This window comes from Leptodactylus fuscus, chromosome 11, assembly GCF_031893055.1.
Source record: "Leptodactylus fuscus isolate aLepFus1 chromosome 11, aLepFus1.hap2, whole genome shotgun sequence".
Lineage (NCBI taxonomy): Eukaryota > Metazoa > Chordata > Amphibia > Anura > Leptodactylidae > Leptodactylus > Leptodactylus fuscus.
Genome location: NC_134275.1, coordinates 10554904 through 10579689, shown reverse-complemented (window position 1 = coordinate 10579689; position 24786 = coordinate 10554904). Strand labels below are relative to the sequence as shown.

At 52.8% G+C, this 24786-nt stretch overlaps 1 protein-coding gene across 2 annotated transcripts in view; it reads left to right on the top strand.

The window, feature by feature from the left end:
* ABL1 (ABL proto-oncogene 1, non-receptor tyrosine kinase) overlaps positions 1-20782 on the top strand; it is a 74495-nt gene extending 53713 nt beyond the window's left edge. For both annotated transcript variants that reach the window (XM_075260693.1, XM_075260692.1), the window contains exons 2-11: positions 5501-5674; positions 6365-6660; positions 8303-8575; positions 9756-9840; positions 10091-10268; positions 13475-13659; positions 13822-13974; positions 14053-14142; positions 16306-16464; positions 17178-20782. In XM_075260693.1, the coding sequence (XP_075116794.1) occupies positions 5501-5674; positions 6365-6660; positions 8303-8575; positions 9756-9840; positions 10091-10268; positions 13475-13659; positions 13822-13974; positions 14053-14142; positions 16306-16464; positions 17178-18781 (3197 nt within the window). In that variant the 3' untranslated portion in view covers positions 18782-20782. The remainder of the gene's footprint in view (positions 1-5500; positions 5675-6364; positions 6661-8302; positions 8576-9755; positions 9841-10090; positions 10269-13474; positions 13660-13821; positions 13975-14052; positions 14143-16305; positions 16465-17177) is intronic.
* Positions 20783-24786: the final 4004 nt, after the last annotated feature.

Sequence of the window (24786 nt, the reverse complement as noted above, 5' to 3'; positions counted from 1 at the left end):
TAGTGGGCACTGCCAGCCTCTGTATACTCTCTGCTCTGTAGTATATATAGTAGTGGGCACTGCCAGTCTCTGTGTACTCTGCTCTGTAGTGTATATAGTAGTGGGCACTGCCAGTCTCTGTATACTCTCTGCTCTGTAGTGTATATAGTAGTGGGCACTGCCAGTCTCTGTATACTGTCTTCTCTGTAGTGTATATAGTAGTGGGCACTGCCAGTGTCTGTATACTCTCTGCTCTGTAGTGTATATAGTAGTGGGCACTGCCAGTCTCTGTATACTCTCTGCTCTGTAGTATATATAGTAGTGGGCACTGCCAGCCTCTGTATACTCTCTGCTCTGTAGTGTATATAGTAGTGGGCACTGCCAGTCTCTGTATACTCTCTGCTCTGTAGTGTATATAGTAGTGGGCACTGCCAGTATCTGTATACTCTCTGCTCTCTAGTGTATATAGTAGTGGGCACTGCCAGTCTCTGTATACTCTGCTCTGTAGTGTATATAGTAGTGGGCACTGCCAGTCTCTGTATACTCTGTTCTGTAGTGTATATAGTAGTGGGCACTGCCAGTCTCTGTATACTCTGCTCTGTAGTGTATATAGTAGTGGGCACTGCCAGTCTCTGTATACTCTGCTCTGTAGTGTATATAGTAGTGGGCACTGCCAGTCTCTGTATACTCTGTTCTGTAGTGTATATAGTAGTGGGCACTGCCAGTCTCTGTATACTCTGCTCTGTAGTGTATATAGTAGTGGGCACTGCCAGTCTCTGTATACTCTGCTCTGTAGTGTATATAGTAGTGGGCACTGCCAGTCTCTGTATACTCTGCTCTGTAGTGTATATAGTAGTGGGCACTGCCAGTCTCTGTATACTCTGCTCTGTAGTGTATATAGTAGTGGGCACTGCCAGTCTCTGTATACTCTGCTCTGTAGTGTATATAGTAGTGGGCACTGCCAGTGTCTGTATACTCTCTGCTCTGTAATGTACAGTGCCTACAAGTAGTATTCAACCCTCTGCAGATTTAGCAGGTTTGATAAGATGCAAATAAGTTAGAGCCTTCAAACTTCAAACAAGAGCAGGATTTATTAACAGATACATAAATCTTAGAAACCAAAAAGTTATGTTGCTCAGTTAAATTTTAATAAATTTTAAACATAAAAGTGTGGGTCAATTATTATTCAACCCCTAGGTGTAATATTTTGTGGAATAACCCTTGTTTGCAATTCCAGCTAATAATCGTCTTTTATAAGACCTGATCAGGCCGGCACAGGTCTCTGGAGTTATCTTGGCCCACTCCTCCATGCAGATCTTCTCCAAGTTATCTAGGTTCTTTGGGTGTCTCATGTGGACTTTAATCTTGAGCTCCTTCCACAAGTTTTCAATTGGGTTAAGGTCAGGAGACTGACTAGGCCACTGCAACACCTTGATTTTTTCCCTCTTGAACCAGGCCTTGGTTTTCTTGGCTGTGTGCTTTGGGTCGTTGTCTTGTTGGAAGATGAAATGACGACCCATCTTAAGATCCTTGATGGAGGAGCGGAGGTTCTTGGCCAAAATCTCCAGGTAGGCCGTGCTATCCATCTTCCCATGGATGTGGACCAGATGGCCAGGCCCCTTGGCTGAGAAGCAGCCCCAATACATGATGCTGCTACCACCATGCTTGACTGTAGGGATGGTATTCTTGGGGTCGTATGCAGTGCCATCCAGTCTCCAAACGTCACGTGTGTGGTTGGCACCAAAGATCTCGATCTTGGTCTCATCAGACCAGAGAACCTTGAACCAGTCTGTCTCAGAGTCCTCCAAGTGATCATGAGCAAACTGTAGACGAGCCTTGACATGACGCTTTGAAAGTAAAGGTATCTTACGGGCTCGTCTGGAACGGAGACCATTGCGGTGGAGTACGTTACTTATGGTATTGACTGAAACCAATGTCCCCACTTCCATTAGATCTTCCTGGAGCTCCTTCCTTGTTGTCCTTGGGTTAGCTTTGACTCTTCGGACAAGCCTGGCCTCGGCACGGGAGGAAACTTTCAAAGGCTGTCCAGGCCGTGGAAGGCTAACAGTAGTTCCATAAGCCTTCCACTTCCGGATGATGCTCCCAACAGTGGAGACAGGTAGGCCCAACTCCTTGGAAAGGGTTTTGTACCCCTTGCCAGCCTTGTGACCCTCCACAATCTTGTCTCTGATGGCCTTGGAATGCTCCTTTGTCTTTCCCATGTTGACCATGTATGAGTGCTGGTCACAAGTTTGGGGAGGGTCTTAAATAGTCAGAAAAGGCTGGAAAAAGAGATAATGAATCCAAACATGTGAAGCTCATTGTTCTTTGTGCCTGAACTACTTCTTAATACTTTAGGGGAACCAAACAGAATTCTGGTGGTCTGAGGGGTTGAATAATAAATGACCCTCTGAATAAACTTTTCACAATTTTAAAAAAAATTAAACAAAGAAATAACATTCTTTTTTGCTGCAGTGCATTTCACACTTCCAGGCTGATCTACAGTCCAAATGTCACAATGCCAAGTTACTGCAGAATGTGTAAACCTGCTAAATCTGCAGGGGGTGGAATACTACTTGTAGGCACTGTATATATTAGTGGGCACTGCCAGCCTCTGTATACTCTCTGCTCTGTAGTATATATAGTAGTGGGCACTGCCAGTCTCTGTATACTCTCTGCTCTGTAGTGTATATAGTAGTGGGCACTGCCAGTCTGTATACTCTCTGCTCTGTAGTGTATATAGTAGTGGGCGCTGCCAGTCTCTGTATACCCTCTGCTCTGTAGTGTATATAGTAGTGGGCGCTGCCAGTCTCTGTATACTCTCTGCTCTGTAGTGTATATAGTAGTGGGCACTGCCAGTCTCTGTATACTCTGTTCTGTAGAGTATATAGTAGTGGGCACTGCCAGTCTCTGTATACTCTCTGCTCTGTAGTGTATATAGTAGTGGGCACTGCCAGTCTCTGTATACTCTGCTCTGTAGTGTATATAGTAGTGGGCACTGCCAGTCTCTGTATACTCTCTGCTCTGTAGTGTATATAGTAGTGGGCACTGCCAGTCTCTGTATACTCTCTGCTCTGTAGTATATATAGTAGTGGGCACTGCCAGTCTCTGTATACTCTCTGCTCTGTAGTGTATATAGTAGTGGGCACTGCCAGTCTGTATACTCTCTGCTCTGTAGTGTATATAGTAGTGGGCACTGCCAGTCTCTGTATACTCTCTGCTCTGTAGTGTATATAGTAGTGGGCACTGCCAGTCTCTGTATACTCTCTGCTCTGTAGTGTATATAGTAGTGGGCACTGCCAGTCTGTATACTCTCTGCTCTGTAGTGTATATAGTAGTGGGCACTGCCAGTCTCTGTATACTCTCTGCTCTGTAGTGTATATAGTAGTGGGCACTGCCAGTCTGTATACTCTCTGCTCTGTAGTGTATATAGTAGTGGGCGCTGCCAGTCTCTGTATACTCTCTGCTCTGTAGTGTATATAGTAGTGGGCGCTGCCAGTCTCTGTATACTCTCTGCTCTGTAGTGTATATAGTAGTGGGCGCTGCCAGTCTCTGTATACTCTCTGCTCTGTAGTGTATATAGTAGTGGGCACTGCCAGTCTCTGTATACTCTGTTCTGTAGAGTATATAGTAGTGGGCACTGCCAGTCTCTGTATACTCTCTGCTCTGTAGTGTATATAGTAGCGGGCACTGCCAGTCTCTGTATACTCTCTGCTCTGTAGTGTATATAGTAGTGGGCACTGCCAGTCTCTGTATACTCTGCTCTGTAGTGTATATAGTAGTGGGCACTGCCAGTCTCTGTATACTCTCTGCTGTGTAGTGTATATAGTAGTGGGCACTGCCAGTCTCTGTATACTCTGTTCTGTAGAGTATATAGTAGTGGGCACTGCCAGTCTCTGTATACTCTCTGCTCTGTAGTGTATATAGTGGGCACTGCCAGTCTCTGTATACTCTGCTCTGTAGTGTATATAGTAGTGGGCACTGCCAGTCTCTGTATACTCTCTGCTCTGTAGTGTATATAGTAGTGGGCACTGCCAGTCAATGTATACTCTCTGCTCTGTAGTGTATATAGTAGTGGGCACTGCCAGTCTCTGTATACTCTCTGCTCTGTAGTGTATATAGTAGTGGGCACTGCCAGTCTCTGTATACTCTCTGCTCTGTAGTGTATATAGTATTGGGCACTGCCAGTCTCTGTATACTCTAGTGTATATAGTATTGGGCACTGCCAGTCTCTGTATACTCTCTGCTCTGTAGTGTATATAGTAGTGGGCACTGCCAGTCTCTGTATACTCTGTTCTGTAGTGTATATAGTAGTGGGCACTGCCAGTCTCTGTATACTCTGCTCTGTAGTGTATATAGTATTGGGCACTGCCTGTCTCTGTATACTCTAGTGTATATAGTATTGGGCACTGCCAGTCTCTGTATACTCTCTGCTCTGTAGTGTATATAGTAGTGGGCACTGCCAGTCTCTGTATACTCTGTTCTGTAGTGTATATAGTAGTGGGCACTGCCAGTCTCTGTATACTCTGCTCTGTAGTGTATATAGTATTGGGCACTGCCAGTCTCTGTATACTCTAGTGTATATAGTATTGGGCACTGCCAGTCTCTGTATACTCTCTGCTCTGTAGTGTATATAGTAGTGGGCACTGCCAGTCTCTGTATACTCTGTTCTGTAGTGTATATAGTAGTGGGCACTGCCAGTCTCTGTATACCCTCTGTTCTTCCCCACCACATCTCACTCACTCCTGTGCTATGACTAAGTCCGCGCACGCAGCTCCTGTGTCTCGGTGACGTCTGTAGCGCCCCCCGCAGTGCTCTCTTAATTACTCCGGTTTAATAACAACTTGCGTAACCTGCTCCTGGCTGAGCTGCAGTTTGTGCATGTGAGCGGCGCCCTCCAGAGACCGCAGACTGCGCTGCAATGTGTAACACCCCACCAGCACGTCACAGGATTGTGGCACTGCTGAGATGGTCTGAAGTCCTCTGTGCTGCTGTGGTGCACCCATCCATCTGTTATCAGTGTGACATCTCTCTGGTCTCCATTCTCCTCCTCACATCATGGCTCTGCCCATCATACATACATTACCTGCTCATCCTACTCTCCTGAAATCCTCTGTACTGCTGTGACCTGCTCCTCCACTATGTAACTTTTCCCCTGTGACCTCCTCTATAAGATCAGCACACTCCTCTCCTGTAATACTCTGTGCTGCTGCGGACCCTGCCTAGTGGACTGTGCTTCTTCTGCTGTATATCTGTCATTTACTACTAGATTTTCTCATTCCTGATATCCTCTGTGCTTCTGTGACCATTCCCTATACCCTCATTGATGATGTATATTGTCCCTTCCCTTCTGTAGTGAAGTAGTTGTTGCCCTGTGTGACCCCGTTATACTCTCTTTGCCCACCGTGGGGCGCTTGTTATGTCCTCAGACTGACTGTGCATTGGACATTGTTCATATTGGCCGCAGTTTGTGGCTTCTCCTCACCCCCGGTGACTGACGTCTTGTTTCTTTCTCTTGCAGAAGCCTTACAGCGACCCATCGTTTCCGATTTTGAGCCTCAAGGTCTGAGTGAAGCCGCTCGCTGGAACTCCAAGGAGAACCTTCTGTCCGGACCGGGCGAGAATGACCCCAACTTGTTTGTTGCACTGTACGACTTTGTGGCCAGCGGGGACAATACCCTCAGCATCACTAAAGGTGAGGACTACTGCCCCCAGCATGCACATGGGATTAAGGTCTGGGTACGGGCTAGGCCTCTCCATGACCTTAATGGGCTTCTTTTTGGGCCGCTCCTTTGTTGCCTTGGCTGTATGTTTTGGGTGAATGTCCTGCTGGAAGACCCGACCACCCCCCATTATTAATGTCCTGGCGGAGGGAAGGAGGTTACTGTACATGGCTCCATCCAGTCTCCCATTGATGCGGTGAAGTAGTCCTGTACCCTGAGCAGAGAAACCCCAAAACATAATGTTCCCCCCCTCCATTCTTGGCAGTGGGGTCAGGGGTTCTTTGGGTCATCGGCAGCATTTCTCCTCTTCCCCGCGCTGTCTCGGCCCCCTGTGCCCTGTCCCCGCGCTGTCTCGGCCCCCTGTGCCCTGTCCCCGCGCTGTCTCGGCCGCCGGCCCCCTGTCCCCGCGCTGTCTCGGCCGCCGGCCCCCTGTCCCCGCGCAGTCTCGGCCGCCGGCCCCCTGTCCCCGCGCTGTCTCGGCCGCCGGCCCCCTGTCCCCGCGCTGTCTCGGCCGCCGGCCCCCTGTCCCCGCGCTGTCTCGGCCGCCGGCCCCCTGTCCCCGCGCTGTCTCGGCCGCCGGCCCCCTGTCCCCGCGCTGTCACTCCTGGACTCTTCGCTTTCCTTCTGATTTCTCCTTTTCATTCTGACCTTCTATGTGACAGGGGAGAAGCTCCGGGTCCTGGGATACAATCACAATGGGGAGTGGTGCGAGGCTCAGACTAAGAACGGTCAGGGCTGGGTGCCCAGTAACTACATCACCCCGGTGAACAGTCCTGAGAAGCATTCCTGGTACCACGGGCCCGTGTCCCGCAATGCGGCTGAATATCTCCTGAGCAGCGGCATCAATGGCAGCTTCCTGGTGCGGGAGAGCGAGAGCAGCCCCGGGCAGAGGTCCATATCACTGCGCTATGAGGGCCGGGTCTACCACTACCGTATCAACACAGCTTCTGATGGCAAGGTGAGTGCCCGCCATGTGCCGCCATGTACCCCGGCATCTGTGTCACACACCGAGGTCACTGACAAGCTAAGGCTGGGGTCACCTCTGAGAGCCGGGCCACGGTAAAAACGCAGAAAATCTGCAAAGAGCGAAGTCCTCCGTGCAGAACTTTTCTCTTCGCTGAATTTCTGCATTTTCGTCTCCAACAGATGTGAAACTCGCCTTAGACTTGGGTTGTAGAAATGCAATGACCTCCTGGCCCTGCTTTATACTCCAACGCTGCTCTCTCACACCACAGCGATCGGTGACTGTATGGTAGTGCTCTGGTTGCCGCTCCACCCCCAATGCTTTACACTGCAGCCCTGCTCCAGCTTGTTCCTTAGGAGCCACGTGTTGTAGAATGACAACAATATTAAAGGGGTTATCCAGAATTAAGGTTTTATCTCCTATTTTTAACCCTAGACTATACTTTTAAGGGGTGCAGTATTTCTGTTCCCCATTTCTTCTGGTGTATATTGAGAGCCTCACTCCCGCTGTAATTTTTGGGGGAGCCCCTGGTCCCTGCTGTTTTAACCTTTTGATATCCGTGGCCGAGACCGCAGTATGATAAGAGGGCTCCCACCTATGGACACTTCATTAGGGAGCTGCAGATCAGAGTGTGCGACCCCTTTAAGTGACGGTGCCGTTTCGTGCTGGAGCCCCCCTTTAATGTCTGCTGTGACGTCCGCTCCATTTGTCTGCTGTGAGAAGCCATTGTGCACCAGGCAGGGATTATACAATTGCAGGAACTGTCGGGCTCCGGGGGGAGGGGGAGGGGGGGGGGCGGACATGCCTGGGACGCCAGTCATACTTGTCATTCATTGTCAGATCTCTGCACCACATGCCTGGGATTTGGGAGCAGCCGCCGCCTGCAGCTCCGGGGGCCACAGTCAGACTTCCTTGGGCAGTGATCTAATGATGGGATCAGGAGCTGCGGGGTCTCTCCTAAGGCTCGGCTCCTGGCACAGCCGGAGTTAAACATGTACAGAGTGTGGGCATTTGGCTCCGGACTGTTGTGCTTGGCAGGGACTAGAGGAAAACCAGTAAAATTGGGTTAATCCTTCCAGATTTATAACACTGGTGTCTGCCGTATCCGCTGCGTGACCGGTCCAAAGCCCCTCCCCTGAATCTGATGACTGCGGCCCATAATGCTGAGTAATCTGCGGTAAATAAACAAATAAGGGGCCAACGTCACAGCCCTGGTGACCGCAGGAAGGAGGCGACGCTGCGGGAGGAGCCAAACAGGAAACCCTCTTCCCTGAGGAGCGGTGACCTCCAGCGGGGGCGGGGTGGGGGGGCGCAGGCTACAGTGAACTCTTCTATTTCATATCCGTCATGTGGTATCTGCAGCCAGTTGTGGGGGTTCCTCCTCCTCCTCTTCTTCTAGACTTGCTTTCTTATTTGCGATAGGTTTTACTCCACTCACATCCAAATCTGCATTTAGAATTCCCCTGGAGGCCTTCGTACTAATATCACTGCTGCCCTCTTCTGGTTCAGCTTGCTCTGCTGCAGTGCATTGTGGTACATATAAAGAACAGCTAGTGGAAAAGTGACTGCAGCTTTGGATGTGACTGGAGTATGAGTAAATTTTGTGCTTTTAACCCTCTGTTTTTTGTGTGTGCAGCTCTACGTGTCCTCGGACAGCCGCTTCAATACACTGGCCGAGCTAGTGCACCACCACTCCACCGTGTCCGATGGACTGATCACAACGTTACACTACCCAGCACCAAAGCGCAACAAGCCCACCATCTACGGGGTGTCCCCCAACTACGACAAGTGGGAGATCGAGAGGACCGACATCACCATGAAGCACAAACTAGGCGGCGGACAATATGGCGAAGTATACGAGGGCGTCTGGAAGAAGTATAACCTGACGGTGGCGGTGAAGACCCTGAAGGTGAGGACCAGACCGCCCTGTGCGATAACACGCCCACTTTCCCTTTAAGAGAGGTGACCGGGTCATGGTGGGAATATTGGGGCAGACTTATGAGGAGTAATAATTGACAGATGATGGACTCAGGGGTTGGGGTTGTATCACCTAAGGCAGCGCTGACCTTCCTCCGGTTTCTCCGCTCCCCTCCAATGTCTCGGGGGGTTGTGGGGCAGGAGCGTTGAATGCTGCCTCAGGTCACATGACCCCGGTGGTATGATGTTGCCACAATTTCCTGGACCCAGTAAGTAAATTACCCGGACAACCTCTTAATTTCTGGCTCATGGAGCTCAGATTAGCGCCATCTAGTGCCGGGGTACTTGGTGGTTTTAGTAAAGGTCCATCTGCTGCTGGGTGTCTCACGCGGCACACTACGGGGGTTTCTCACGCGGCACACTGCGGGGTCTCTCACGCAGCACACTACGGGGTCTCACACGCGGCAAACTACGGGGTCTCTCACGCGGCACACTACGGGGTCTCTCACGCGGCACACTACGGGGTCTCTCACGCGGCACACTACGGGGTCTCACACGCGGCACACTACGGGGTCTCTCACGCGGCACACTACGGAGTCTCTCACGCGACACACTACTGGATCCCCTCACGCGGCACACTACTGGATCCCCTCACGCGGCACACTACTGGATCCCCTCACGCGGCACACTACTGGATCCCCTCACGCGGCACACTACTGGATCCCCTCACGCGGCACACTACGGGGTCTCTGACGCGGCACACTACGGGGTCTCTGACGCGGCACACTACGGGGTCTCTGACGCGGCACACTACGGGGTCTCTGACGCGGCACACGACGGGGTCTCTGACGCGGCACACTGCGGGGTCTCTCACGCGGCACACTGCGGGGTCTCTCACGCGGCACACTACTGGATCCCGTGCGCTACAATTTGTATAGACTTTTACTTCCATCCATCACTATTGTCCAGACCTTCGCTTCCTGCGAGTCAGTGGATATCTGCACAGAGCTGATCCTGTCGTTACAGTGTGTCAGGCACTGAGGGCTGCCATACATTGACAGCAGGCCGAGCACTACTCTATTATAGGCCCAACTTACACAAAACCAAAAAAATTCACCGTTAGACGAGACAATATTTCTGGATTTTTATATTTTCTCCTTTTCTGCCTTTAGGAAGACACCATGGAGGTGGAGGAGTTCCTGAAGGAAGCCGCTGTGATGAAGGAGGTGAAACATCCCAACCTGGTGCAACTGCTGGGTAAGTCACCTGTCATGTACCTGTCATAAGTGTTATACTCCAGAGCTGCAATCATAATACTGAAATCTCCCGTCATTCTTATCAGTGCATGATCTGGTCATTTGTATCGTCTTATACCAGGACACAGGAATAAGTATGTGCCCCCCCCCCCCTCCATCCCAACTGCTCCAGCAGAATAGTGAGTTCAGCTCTGGAGTATCTTGGAATCTGCTGATGGTTCACTAAACCCTTGTGGTGTCCTCTCTTTTAGGGGTGTGTACCCGGGAGCCCCCTTTCTATATCATCACAGAATTTATGACATACGGGAACCTCTTAGACTATCTACGAGAGTGCAATCGGGAAGAAGTGACGGCCGTGGTGCTGCTTCATATGGCGACTCAGATCTCCTCGGCAATGGAGTACCTGGAGAAGAAGAACTTCATCCACAGGTCTGTGTCTTGGAGATTCTCTGCGGTTTCTGATGTTCTTATTGATCTGTTTCTTGTTAGATCCTCGTCTTCTCTCTCCCGTATTCCCAGGCAGCCGCCGCTGCTGCTCTATGATGGAGGCGCCGCTGGCTCTGCCGTCCCTGTGACTTATATTACAGGAGTGTGCCGCTGCTGTTGTAGTGGCCCTCTTGTCCGTCATCCAGCTTTCCCAGGATGAGATAGCACAGAACATTAGCTCCTGTGTTTGCTGGGATACATCTTATTTTGGGTTGTCAGAGCGATTGATCGCGCGTCCACCTCCTCGCCATCACATGGGGTCATAAACAGTTTTATTGTGGGCGGTTCTTTCACCGGACTCCATTAGGGCGAGTGTTACAGCCGGGGTAAGACGGAATAACGTGAGTTTTGTGTTTTTTTTTTCGGAAGGATGTAATTACCGTGTCAGCCGCCGCTCCGGCACCTCTCGCCATTACTGCTCATAAGCTTAAGTGCTGAAACAATTTACCATGTTGATTTGTGCGAACAATGCGGAGAGCGGTATAGCTGAAAGCTGACACACAGCGGGCACCGTCTCCAGAGAGAGAGGGCCGAGCACGTGACAGCCTGGCATTTCATGTCTGTTCTCCGGGAAATTGAAGCTTATTAAATGTCAGCGCCACCACCGCGAAAATTCAGCATTGTTCTTTTTAGGCTGTTGTACTTGTTGCTCGGCTGTCAGGGGAGCGAAGTGCGATCGTGTCATTGAGGGCGGAATTAACCTGCCATTGAGGGGTTAATCGTGACAAATGGCTCAACGGCAATGAATAGATAGGGCCATTAGTCAGGATCTGGGAAAGCTGGGTGACTGCTCACTAACTTGTCCTCCAGCTTTCTCCAATGCCGATACTCCTTTATGGAGAGTGCACGACCCTTATGGGGCAGGGGGGAGCAATGTGCAGCTGTAGAACCACAACTCCCAGCATGCACACTCCCTCAGTAGTGAATGGAGCCTACTGGGAGTTGTAGAGGATATAAGGGCAGGGGGCTGTGCATTTCTATGAAGCCCGGGTGACTCTGTGACTACAAGTTACCCCATATTGAGTATAAAGAGCGGCTCTGGCCTCAGGGCCCAGATCAGGAGCCTGTGTAATGGCCAGTAGCGATACTCACATTACGATTCCTCGGGCTCATCCTCCTCATTGCCGGTACCCGGTAGCAGGTTTTTAATTGTCCTTTGTCCCCGTCTATTGCCTGGTCCCCGTCTACGCGGCGGCTCCACTTTGTGACCTTTATTTTCCTGGCAATTAGTCGCCGGGCGCGCACATTCTTTGCATTTGGATTACGGCTCCTAGCAATGTAATGAGCGGACGAGCCTTTCCCCCCCCATCCCCCGGCGTGACCACACTTATTCCAGCGGGAGCCCATAAAGGCCGCCCTCCCCCCTTGTGTCCGCGCACGTGTTGCTAATACCTACAAATTTAGAGCAACCACTTAGCGCCTAATGCCATAGAAACAAAGATGGATCGGCGGGTATTTAACTTCACAGATATGATTACACGGAGTAGCAGAGCCGAGGAGGTTATTATGTGTGCGCCGGGTGGGCGGTTATAGCCCGCGTATTACTGTCAGTCATCCTGCCTATAGGTTTGTAATACGAGGGGGAGGGGGCGCTCTGACAATTCTGCACACAAGCCGCTGTGAACCTGCCGATATCCCCGGATCAGCCACGCGCGCCGATACTACTTCATTATTCATGTACTAATGGGATCCGTCAGGGGTTATCAGCGCCATTGAGTATTTCCTTCCTCCCATGGTGAGCGAGAATCTCCAGGCAAATCTACTCTAATGTAACCCTTCCAGAATCTTAGGGGGGCTCCGATTACACCCGAACCCCCTCCATGTCGCAGCGAAGCTCTTTGTAGAGTAGCCTCAGCCGGGTGTCACTGGGGCGAGAGCCCTGCAGGCGGCTCCTCAAATCGTGGCTAAACCCCCCCAACCCCCCCCCCCCCCCCCCCTCCACACACACCCCCGGTCGTGACTCCCCCCCATCTCGGCTCCCCCTCCCCATTCCTGAGACTTAGGTTTTGGAATAAGGGTGTGCAGTGTGTCAGTGGGATCTCCGCCTGCACCTGGATGCCAAAGAGCGAGCGATCATGGGTGTGTGCATGCAGGTACTGCAGTCACAGGTGAGTGGGGCCCGGCGTGGTTATAGCGCCCCCTCATCCTCACTAGGCCAGAAGGCGTCTGAGGGTAAAATGTGCAACAATCTGCATGTAAAGTGTCCTGCGCGTTCTGCCATTTCCCCCCTAACATTGTCCAAAGGTCATGTGTGACCCAGACGGCTACGAGTGCAGCCCCCCCCCCCTCCCAATCCATCTCTGATGGGGAGTCCCACGTAGGTCTGTGCAGAACATAGGAGCGTGTTCACACAGTGGAACATGGAGACAGGTTTGAAGTATTACATTGTTGATTCCTCTCCATAAAACTGTCCTTGTGAAACCTGCAGATAAAAGCCGAGCCCCAGCTCTCCGCCGCGGGTTTACGTGTGTGATTAGACTCCTATACAATAGGGCTAATCAGGCGCGAGGCTCGCAGCGCGGATACTGCAGGGGATCGGCCTCCAAAACCCACGGCAGGATTAGACACGAGGTGGAGGAAGGTTTGTTACACTGCTCAGATTCCAGATTGATACACTGTATCAGGGCAGGTGAAATGTAACAAACGCAACCGCAGCGAATGTCTGGATGTAATTGTAACAAACACTCAGCTGTGAGCTCGGGCCTGGTACGTTGTTTCTCCATCTGTTGAATATTTTCCAGCCATAATAATAAATCAGGGTAAATTGAGCCCTTAGTCCGATGGCGGTCCACGTAAAGCGCTGGTCTCCTGCCTGGGGGATGGGGGCGCCGTTCAGCTTCTGCAGTAAAGCGAGTGGTGAAGAAGACAAAGTTAATTGGTTAATTGTGGATTAATTAAAGGGCTCTCTGGATTACGGCGGTCAATGACTCTCAAGTACCCGGCTGCAGGTTATTATCGAGGACGCCGCTGCTGTATCTGTAGCCGTGCGAAGGAAGACACTTAACCCTTCCTTCACTGATCTTATGAAGACCTGGGCAGAAGATGGAGTCCCCGGGGTGTGAATATTTTTGCATCGGTGCATACACACAGCGGTTTTGTCGTGAGGCCGATGTTCACAAAGACATTGACATCTCTTCTCTCTCTTCCAGGGATCTCGCAGCCAGAAACTGCCTCGTCGGAGAAAACCACTTGGTGAAAGTTGCCGATTTCGGGCTCAGCCGCCTGATGACGGGTGATACATACACCGCCCATGCCGGAGCCAAATTCCCCATCAAGTGGACGGCCCCCGAGAGCCTGGCGTACAACAAGTTCTCCATCAAATCAGACGTTTGGGGTGAGTAGATTGTCGCTTGTATGGAGTGAGGTGCATGCTCGGCCGCTATTCCCTGTGACTCCTCAGGGACTTGTCCTGTGCATACATTATATCCATGGCTTCTGTCACTACCCCCATCCTGCTCCGATCTCTACATCACCTGATTTGTCTTTTATTCCGCAGCTTTCGGAGTTTTACTCTGGGAGATCGCCACCTATGGGATGTCCCCGTACCCCGGCATTGACCTGTCGCAGGTGTACGAGCTGCTAGAGAAGGATTATCGCATGGAGCGTCCCGAGGGCTGCCCGGAGAAGGTTTACCAGCTGATGAGAGAATGTAAGTGCCGGCCGCCACTCGGAGGGGGCTCATCCTACACCACAGCCATTCCTGACATCACTCTTTCTCTCCCGTCAGGCTGGCAGTGGAATCCTCTTGACCGGCCGTCCTTCGCCGAGATCCATCAAGCCTTTGAGACGATGTTCCAGGAGTCCAGTATTTCGGACGGTAAGGTTAGCGATGGCCTCCAGCGCTTTGTGCGTCGCTCGATGCTGATAGGATGAGATAGAGCGCCGCCGCTAATGAGCTCCTTCCTGGAGGCGCCATATTTTCTGGACCTTTTCAAGATGAGATCTCTCAGAAGTGGGTCCATCCTGATTCTTTCTGAAGTTACTACAAAGCTGCAGAGTGTTCGTTACCGGGCTGTTCGATACTGTGGCCGTGACGCCGGAGCTCTGATGTCCATTTGTTTTATCCGTTGCTTTTTATATTCTCTCATCTTGTCCGTCTGTTCTGGACTCAAGTCCTAAAGTAGCAACTCCATAATACGGGGTGTGAGGAGAACCTGACGTAGCAGAGCTGGAAGCCTGCCCGGTCCTCGCTATCAGGTAGTCTTGCCAATCGTTGCTGTGGTGTAGCCTGCCCGGCCCTCGCTGTGGTGTAGCCTGCCCGGCCCTCGCTGTGGTGTAGCCTGCCCGGCCCTCGCTGTGGTGTCGCCTGCCCGGCCCTCGCTGTGGTGTCGCCTGCCCGGCCCTCGCTGTGGTGTCGCCTGCCCGGCCCTCGCTGTGGTGTCGCCTGCCCGGCCCTCGCTGTGGTGTCGCCTGCCCGGCCCTCGCTGTGGTGTCGCCTGCCCGGCCCTCGCTGTGGTGTCGCCTGCCCGGCCCTCGCTGTGGTGTCGCCTGCCCGGCCCTCGCTGTGGTGTCGCCTGCCCGGCCCTCGCTGTGGTGTCGCCTGCCCGGCCCTCGCTGTGGTGTCGCCTGCCCGGCCCTCGCTGTGGTGTCGCCTGCCCGGCCCTCGCTGTGGTGTCGCCTGCCCGGCCCTCGCTGTGGTGTCGCCTGCCCGGCCCTCGCTGTGGTGTCGCCTGCCCGGCCCTCGCTGTGGTGTCGCCTGCCCGGCCCTCGCTGTGGTGTCGCCTGCCCGGCCCTCGCTGTGGTGTCGCCTGCCCGGCCCTCGCTGTGGTGTCGCCTGCCCGGCCCTCGCTGTGGTGTCGCCTGCCCGGCCCTCGCTGTGGTGTCGCCTGCCCGGCCCTCGCTGTGGTGTCGCCTGCCCGGCCCTCGCTGTGGTGTCGCCTGCCCGGCCCTCGCTGTGGTGTCGCCTGCCCGGCCCTCGCTGTGGTGTCGCCTGCCCGGCCCTCGCTGTGGTGTCGCCTGCCCGGCCCTCGCTGTGGTGTCGCCTGCCCGGCCCTCGCTGTGGTGTCGCCTGCCCGGCCCTCGCTGTGGTGTCGCCTGCCCGGCCCTCGCTGTGGTGTCGCCTGCCCGGCCCTCGCTGTGGTGTCGCCTGCCCGGCCCTCGCTGTGGTGTCGCCTGCCCGGCCCTCGCTGTGGTGTCGCCTGCCGGGCCCTCGCTGTGGTGTCGCCTGCCTGGCCCTCGCTATCTGATAGCCTTGCCTGTCATTGCTGTGATGTCGGGGAGCCTGCCTGGCCCTCGCTTTGAAACTTCCCGTTTTTGGTTTTTGTTGAAGGGACAGCAAGCTGCCATGGTTGTATTCCATCCCTCTGCGGTTAGTTGCAATACGCTAGGCGAAGCCCTGCAGCGCCTCCACAGGGTAAATGAGGCATTACCTGCTATTTATTGCGGTCAGCCCGGCAGACAATGGCGCACAATGTGCGTAACAAAGGAAGTCGCACACAATAGGTCTGGCGGGTTGGCGGTATTTTTCTGTATGTTTCAGTATTTTTCTTGCGCTTTCACTAATGCATTAGCTTTTGCTCGCACTAATAATTGCTCTTACCAGCGGCTGAATATATAATAACAGGCGGCTTTCAGCGCTGTCCTTTGTGGCGCCCGGAGAGCTGCGCCCACTTTCATTTCAAGCTTTTTTATTATTTTTTTCTGGTGTAATTGTTGATTGATTTTGTCGCAGATAAATGGCGGTGTTTGTTTCCAGCCACAGGGAGGGTCTAAAATCCCGATTATTCCCCGTAGGCACTTCAGACAAGCCCTCAATCCTGCGCTAATGGGTCTGACTAATGGCAGCATTTCCATTGTTCCCGGGGTCATCGGCTGCCGGTTACTTGGAGTCCTGGGGGCAGCCATGTCCTGGGGTCTTGCAAATCGCAGGCACCATGAATAAAATGCAAAAATGACTGTGAAGATTGACACCCAGGCAAAGTAGATGATTGACTTCACCGATACATTGTAACAGAGCTGTCCGTGTTGTCGTGTGTTTCAGAGGTGGAGAAGGAACTGGGGAAGAAAGGCTTGCGGGTAAATGTCAGCAACTTCCTGCAGGCCCCCGAACTCCCGACCAAGACGAGGACGACCCGAAGAGTGACCGAGAACAAGGAAGATAACACAGATACCTCACACGGCAGAGGCGCCGCTGATCAAGGTAAACCCAACTCGTCATGGACGTCTATACCATAGACCCCGTGTAGTAGGCCCCTAGTACATAGACTATAGGGGCCCCATGATGGGGCTCAATTTTGCTCCTTGGATCAATTATTCCCCACCCCCTAATTGAGGACCATATTGAGACCTGCACCGCTTCTAGCAAACTTTAAAACTCCATTTAGGGATGGGCTCCTTTCTCCAAGGCTCCCAAATGATATGGACGACTAAGTATCTGGGTTAAACGGATTTTCCGGTCCCAGTAGCGTTCTTCATACTGATGACCTATCCATAAGAGGTGTATGAGATCTGTAGGGTCTGACATCCGTACCCCGCACCAATCAGCTGATCCTATAGCTGCCGGTTCAGTAATCAGAGCGGTCCTGCAGTTCTCTGGGGTTACCAGTGGATGGAGCTGCAGCTCTGCTCCTATTACTGTGATAGTAGTAGCTGCCTCCGGCCCAGTGTCCTGCAGCCAGATCAGGTGATTGGTGCGGGGTCAGGGTGTCCCCACCAGATACTGATCACCTATATAAGGCGGGGTTCACACCAGCGCTTGAACTCCGTTCGGGGTTTCCGTCCCCGAACCCAATAAAGATATGCGTAGAGCTGACCAGCCTGTCAGATGTTGGTCAGCTGCCCCTGCTGTATATCATGTGTAGACCCTTCTCCTGCTCCCAGGTCTTTAGTCATGGTGTCCTCTGTGTCTTGCAGATGTTCTGGATCTGGAGCCTGCCGCCGTGTCTCCTCTCCTCCCTCGCAAGGAAAGGCTCGCAGCATCGGATGGCGGACCGGAGGACGAGCGTTTGCTGCAAAATAGCAAGAAAGCCAATCTGTTCAGCACGCTGATCAAGAGGAAGAAGAAGACCGCCCCCACCCCGCCAAAGCGCAGCAGCTCCTTCCGTGAAATGGATCCAAGGTGTCTGGAAGGAGAGAGTCGAGACACCACTAATGGAGGCGATGCAGATTCCACCAAATTCACAAGTAACGGGGCCGCCATGACCAATGGCACTCTCTTCCTAACTCCACACTGGAAAAAGTCCATCACAAGTGTAGGGCGGCAGCCGCCCCCGGGGGAGGAGGATGGGAGCAGCACCGGCAGCAAACGCTTCCAGAGGTCGTCCTCTGCTTCCTGCATGCCTCATGGCTCCAAGGATATGGAGTGGAAGTCGGTCACCCTGCCCAGGGAGTTGCCCTCTACCAGGCACATGTTGGACATGTCTAGTTCTGGAGGTGTCCAAAAAGCTGAAAGGCCGGCTCTGCCCCGTAAAAGGGGCAACGAGGGAAAATCAGACCTGTCTAGAGGGGCTGTCACCCCACCTCCCCGTCTACCCAAAAAGACAGAGGAGCCCACAGACGAAGTGTTCAAAGATCCCGATCAAAGTCCGGGCTCCAGTCCTCCCAGTCTGACACCAAAATTACCGCGTAGGAAACCAGGTGGCCCTTCGACTTCCTCCTCCTTACAAAAAGAGGAAAGTGGGAACATAAGAACTGCTTTAGAGTCTGTTCCCCCTGCCAAGGTAAGCCCAAGTGTCGGCAAAACCGAGACAGATCTCCGGCTCCGGAGACTGAAAGCAACCGAATTGTCCGCCAAGGACAAAATGAAAGCAATGAAGGTCAAACCGAGCCCACCTCTACCACTGTCCAGCCAGACCTCTCTGTCCTCCACCAGCACGGCGGGGAAACCGGCAAAGATTTCCTCCCAAAGCCTTAGCCACGACGCCAGCACCAATGAGCCAAAGCACAAGGCCACCAACCAGAACGAAGACCACTCGAGAACAAACCCAGCTGTGACGGACAGCGCCAAGAAGACTGCTCCACTGTCCACCGCCAAGCCCCTCTCCACAGAGAAGCGGGCCGGAGCCCAGACCGGGAGTGACCAACCTCAGCCAGCCACGTCGTCCGCCGCCTCCTCCACGGCCTTCATTCCACTCATCTCCACCAGAGTTTCCTTGCGCAAAACCCGCCAACCTCCCGAGAAGCTGCTAAGCGGAGCAGTCACCAAGGAGACCCTGCTGGAGAGCACCGAATGCCTGCGGGCCGCCATCAACCGAAACTCTGAACAAATGGCCAGCCACAGCACCGTGCTCGAGGCCGCCAAAAACCTCCACGCCTTCTGCACCTGCTACGTGGACTCCATTCAGCAGATGAGGAACAAGTTTGCTTTCAGAGAAGCCATGAGCAAGCTGGAGAACAGTCTCCGGGACCTGCAGATCTGCCCCGCCGCCGCTTCCACGGGGGGAGGACCGGCCACACCTCAGGACTTTAGCAAGCTGCTCACGTCTGTCAAAGAGATAAGCGATGTGGTTCAGAGGTAGCATCTCAGACTCAGGGTATTAGAGCGCAGGACTTCAGGCGGGCCCGGACCCCCCAAGGTTTTGGCTCCCCAGCAATGGTGGTCTTATAACTAAAGCTATGCATCCCAGGTCGGTGGCCTACCCTGTGCCAGCCGGGTGGTTGTTACCCCCCTCCCCCCACTCTTTACATAGAGACTCTACATGGTTCTACACGACACGGACCTTAAAGGTCTACAGGTTCCTCCTTCCACCCGTGACTGGCAGTACGAACGCTCTCCAGTGCCGTGACCACCGCCTTGTCTAACACTGCTACATCCCAATGGCCATGGCCGCACCAGGTATCGGGGTAGGTCGTCCCCCATTGCACATAGTAAACATTCCGACCCTTAGCACATAAGCGGCTACATTGTAGCATTCCGTTAACCCCTCCTTTCCCGGGTATGTCCCCTCCGTGATACAATAGCAGGGGGCGTCTATGCAGAGTTACGGCGGACGAGCCGCCTGTAGGGGGCGCTGAGCCTTCAAGAAAGGCAAAGAACTTCACCATTTTAAGTGCAATTTCCTTTTTTCCCCCATTTTGTATTATTCTTTTAAAACCAAAAACAGACTGCGTGAAGATGGCGGCGACCGTGCCCCCTCGTATTTCCATAGGCCCATCCACCGAGGTCAGCGATGATCAGGGGCCCCGCACGAGACTAACTCGTGGATGTTGCGGTCTCTCACGCCGGCTGCGTCGCTCACTCCTTCTCTCTCTTTTTTAGACGTTTACAGTCATTTCTGATGTTTCTGTATAAATTTACGGTTTTCTGTCCGATTATACGAGTTTTATATATAGAAGTCTATAAATGTACAAATTTACTGTGCACACGTAGATGCCTTCCTTGTCCAAAAGGTTCCCCTCTGGCACCAAAATGGTTAAGGTGCCTATAACGATGGCGGCCGAACTTGGCTGTCAGGTAGTGAGCTGCCGCCATGACACGTCCGAGGCCGGGCGCCATTGATTTTCTTTGAATTGCCTTTCGGTGTCAGAGGTCGTGCCTGCCCCAATGGTCGCTCTGTGAGAAGTCGTCGCCGGCCGCCTGCCGTGGTAACCAGTGCCTTTCAGTAGCCGCCTGGGCTTCATGCCGATGCCTTGATAGTCGTCTGACCGATACGCGCCCCCGGCGTGACTGAGCTGTGCGGTAATTGTCGTACTTCATGGTCAGGTGATAACTCGAGCCTGTGAACATTGAGCACAGATACATAATACACATTGCTTTATACTCCAGAGCTGCACTCATAGTTCTGCAATCGGTAATGGAAACCATCAGCAAGCTTGTAATCCCTAGCAGTTTATAGTGGCTGAGGGGGTTAGTAAGTAAAGAGGACACTTCATCTGGACAAGCAGGGAGATTACAGCTCTGAGGCGACAGAATAATGAGTTCAGCTTTGGAGTATGATCCGGGATTAATGCAGCGTCTTCTATACGTGACCCGCGATCGGAGTCTCTGTGAGCTTTATGTTAATGAGGAGACGGTTCATATTTATTTATAAAGCCGGGCGCTCGCCAGGGAATGTTAGCGGCGCGGTGGATTACTGCACAGCTCGGACCTGCGGGCGCGTACGTCACTAGATAGAGGCTCGTTCTAGGATGGCGCAGCCTTTAACCTCTTAATTACCATGATGGCAGCTGTGGCCGTGGCGCATCACTGCTGGGGAAGAGCGAATCGTGGCCGGTCCATGTGGGAGATTTCATCACACGATCAACAAAAACAAATCTCAGACCTGGCGAGTCGATCCGCTCTTCTCTAGCCCGAACACTTGGGGCAGCACTGAGTATAAGATGTGAAGTGGGTGCCCGCCCCTTCTAGGGCAACAAGGTACGGCGTATATAATATACCTGTGTAATATACACCTACGGCGTCCACACCTCAGCTTACACGTGTCACTGGCGTGTCTGTCCATGATGTCACTTCCTGTACAGAACTTTCCTCTACATTTCTGTAATGTCACATTTGTGACGGTTTTACAATTTTGTCAAAATACAATACATTTACATAATCCCGCCTCCTGTGTCTCATTTAAAGGGATTGTGCAGAAATAAGGTGGGGGTCTGATAGTGGAATATAAAGACCTCTCGGCGCCCCTTCCTCTCTATAGGCGATGTCTGGTATTGCAGCTCAGCCTTATTCAAGCTGCTCCGCTGTTCTGTGAGACAAGTTATGGGGCGTCTGCTACTAGTACCCGCACTTTAAAAGGGGGTCCAAACTTTTCTATAGGGTCGCAGTGTAAAGGAATTAATGATTCTGGTTGTCAGGAATTCTATCCTCCGCTCTGCAGGCTGGACCCAGGGAAGTAGTGCAAAACCATGGAGAGCCCCTGAAATTGTGGCGATGCCCATAGCCATTATTCTAGTGAGTGCCTGCTGATCCCAAATCACAGCTGGGAAAATGTGGAATCTTCTAAACCACTCCTGAGGAAATTTCAATAGTCCCTCCAATGCCAGGTTTCAGTAGTCCTTCATCTCCTGACTCCCAGTAGTCCCCTGCACCTCCTGACTCCCAGTAGTCCTTCATCTCCTGACTCACAGTAGTCCCCTGCACCCCCTGACTCACAGTAGTCCTCTGCACCTCCTGACTCACAGTAGTCCCCTGCACCTCCTGACTCCCAGTAGTCCTTCATCTCCTGACTCCCAGTAGTCCCCTGCACCTCCTGACTCCCAGTAGTCCTCTGCACCTCCTGACTCACAGTAGTCCTCTGCACCTCCTGACTCCCAGTAGTCCCCTGCACCTCCTGACTCCCAGTAGTCCCCTGCACCTCCTGACTCCCAGTAGTCCTCTGCAGCTCCTGACTCACAGTAGTCCCCTGCACCTCCTGACTCACAGTAGTCCTGCACCTGCTGACTCATAGTAGTCCTCTGCACCTCCTGACTCACAGTAGTCCTCTTCACCTCCTGACTCACAGTAGTCCTCTGCACCTCCTGACTCCCAGTAGTCCTCTGCACCTCCTGACTCCCAGTAGTCCCCTGCACCTCCTGACTCACAGTAGTCCCCTGCACCTGCTGACTCACAGTAGTCCCTTGCACCTCCTGACTAACAGTAGTCCCTTGCACCTCCTGACTCACAGTAGTCCCCTGCATCTCCTGACTCACAGTAGTCCTCTGCATCTCCTGACTCACAGTAGTCCTCTGCATCTCCTGACTCACAGTAGTCCCCTGCACCTCCTGACTCACAGTAGTCCTGCACCTGCTGACTCATAGTAGTCCTCTGCACCTCCTGACTCACAGTAGTCCTCTTCACCTCCTGACTCACAGTAGTCCTCTGCACCTCCTGACTCCCAGTAGTCCTCTGCACCTCCTGACTCCCAGTAGTCCCCTGCACCTCCTGACTCACAGTAGTCCCCTGCACCTGCTGACTCACAGTAGTCCCTTGCACCTCCTGACTAACAGTAGTCCCTTGCACCTCCTGACTCACAGTAGTCCCCTGCATCTCCTGACTCACAGTAGTCCTCTGCATCTCCTGACTCACAGTAGTCCTCTGCATCTCCTGACTCACAGTAGTCCCCTGCACCTCCTGACTCCCAGTAATCCTCTGCACCTCCTGACTCCCAGTAATCCTCTGCACCTCCTGACTCACAGTAGTCCCCTGCACCTCCTGACTCACAGTAGTCCCCTGCAACTCCTGACTCGCAGTAGTCCTCTGCACCTCCTGACTCGCAGTAGTTCTCTGCACCTCCTGACTCCCAGTAGTCCTCTGCACCTCCTGACTCGCAGTAGTCCTCTGCACCTCCTGACTCCCAGTAGTCCTCTGCACCTCCTGACTCGCAGTAGTCCTCTGCACCTCCTGACTCCCAGTAGTCCTCTGCACCTCCTGACTCCCAGTAGTCCTCTGCACCTCCTGACTCGCAGTAGTCCTCTGCACCTCCTGACTCCCAGTAGTCCTCTGCACCTCCTGACTCGCAGTAGTCCTCTGCACCTCCTGACTCCCAGTAGTCCTCTGCACCTCCTGACTCGCAGTAGTCCTCTGCACCTCCTGACTCCCAGTAGTCCTCTGCACCTCCTGACTCCCAGTAGTCCCCTGCACCTCCTGACTCCCAGTAGTCCTCTGCACCTCCTGACTCCCAGTAGTCCCCTGCACCTCCTGACTCCCAGTAGTCCCCTGCACCTCCTGACTCGCAGTAGTCCCCTGCACCTCCTGACTCGCAGTAGTCCTCTGCACCTCCTGACTCGCAGTAGTCCCCTGCACCTCCTGACTCGCAGTAGTCCCCTGCACCTCCTGACTCGCAGTAGTCCTCTGCACCTCCTGACTCACAGTAGTCCCCTGCACCTCCTGACTCACAGTAGTCCCCTGCACCTCCTGACTCACAGTAGTCCTCTGCACCTCCTTAATCGCAGTAGTCCCTTCTGGCATGGGCATTTCTACACTGCTGGTCCCTTAGAGGGAACGTCATCACCTTTGCAGTGCTGGACCCACAGTAGTTCCATCCTCCATGTCTTGCGGTGCACCCTAATGACTGATGACACTGCCCCCTGCAGTCCAGGTTGGGCACTGTCTGTATAGGAGTCTGATCTACATTTCTATATTTTGCAGTTTTGTCCCCTACAATCAGACGGGCCACTGTCAGTAATTTGGGGTGTGCTGCGGTTTAGGCCTCCATATACCATAAGTAAATAGATACAGGAGTGAGTAGCAGCGGTTGTATCATGCTCGCTATCGATCTGGCGCCTGTTGACTTTGGGTGGAGGGTGTGAGGGTATTTGAGATGAGGCGCTCGCTCCGCACCGTCTCTCACAGCTTAATCAGCCTCCAAAATCTATACTTTCCCATGATGGAGAATGAGGCGGCCAAGTCTGAGGGGTCGGGGGGGGAGAAGACTGACATGTTGGATAATTACATTAACTCTTTCAGTCTGGATGTGGTTGTCACCTGTCATGGCTCATCCCAGCAACATGTCATGGATGGATAGCGGAATTTAAAGGGCCAGTAACAGTAAAATCTGTGATTTATAATAGTGCAAGAGCTTTATAAGAGGAAGGGCTGATCAGTCACATATGGATATACTTAGACTATATAGAGTCATGTTGTCCCGCAGCTCTTAACCGTATAGTTATGGTGTATACAATCTGACCCCTTGTCCTACAGTCACCTTTACAAACATCAGTGCCAGTATGGCGGGTAGCTGGACTTCACTGAATCCTGGCCTGGTTATGTAATAGGAGATACTGCCATAAATCACTGGATAGTCCTGCCAAATGTCAGATGGAGGGGTGTAATGTACAATGCCAAGTGTCAGACGGAGGGGTGTAATGTACAATGCCAAGTGTCAGACGGAGGGGTGTAATGTACAATGCCAAGTGTCAGACGGAGGGGTGTAATGTACAATGCCAAGTGTCAGATGGAGGGGTGTAATGTACAATGCCAAGTGTCAGACGGAGGGGTGTAATGTACAATGCCAAATGTCAGACGGAGGGGTGTAATGTACAATGCCAAGTGTCAGACGGAGGGGTGTAATGTACAATGCCAAGTGTCAGACGGAGGGGTGTAATGTACAATGCCAAGTGTCAGACGGAGGGGTGTAATGTACAATGCCAAGTGTCAGACGGAGGGGTGTAATGTACAATGCCAAGTGTCAGACGGAGGGGTGTAATGTACAATGCCAAGTGTCAGACGGAGGGGTGTAATGTACAATGCCAAGTGTCAGACGGAGGGGTGTAATGTACAATGCCAAGTGTCAGACGGAGGGGTGTAATGTACAATGCCAAGTGTCAGACGGAGGGGTGTAATGTACAATGCCAAGTGTCAGACGGAGGGGTGTAATGTACAATGCCAAGTGTCAGACGGAGGGGTGTAATGTACAATGCCAAGTGTCAGATGGAGGGGTGTAACGTACAATGCCAAATGTCAGATGGAGGGGTGTAATGTACAATGCCAAGTGTCAGACGGAGGGGTGTAATGTACAATGCCAAGTGTCAGACGGAGGGGTGTAATGTACAATGCCAAGTGTCAGACGGAGGGGTGTAATGTACAATGCCAAGTGTCAGACGGAGG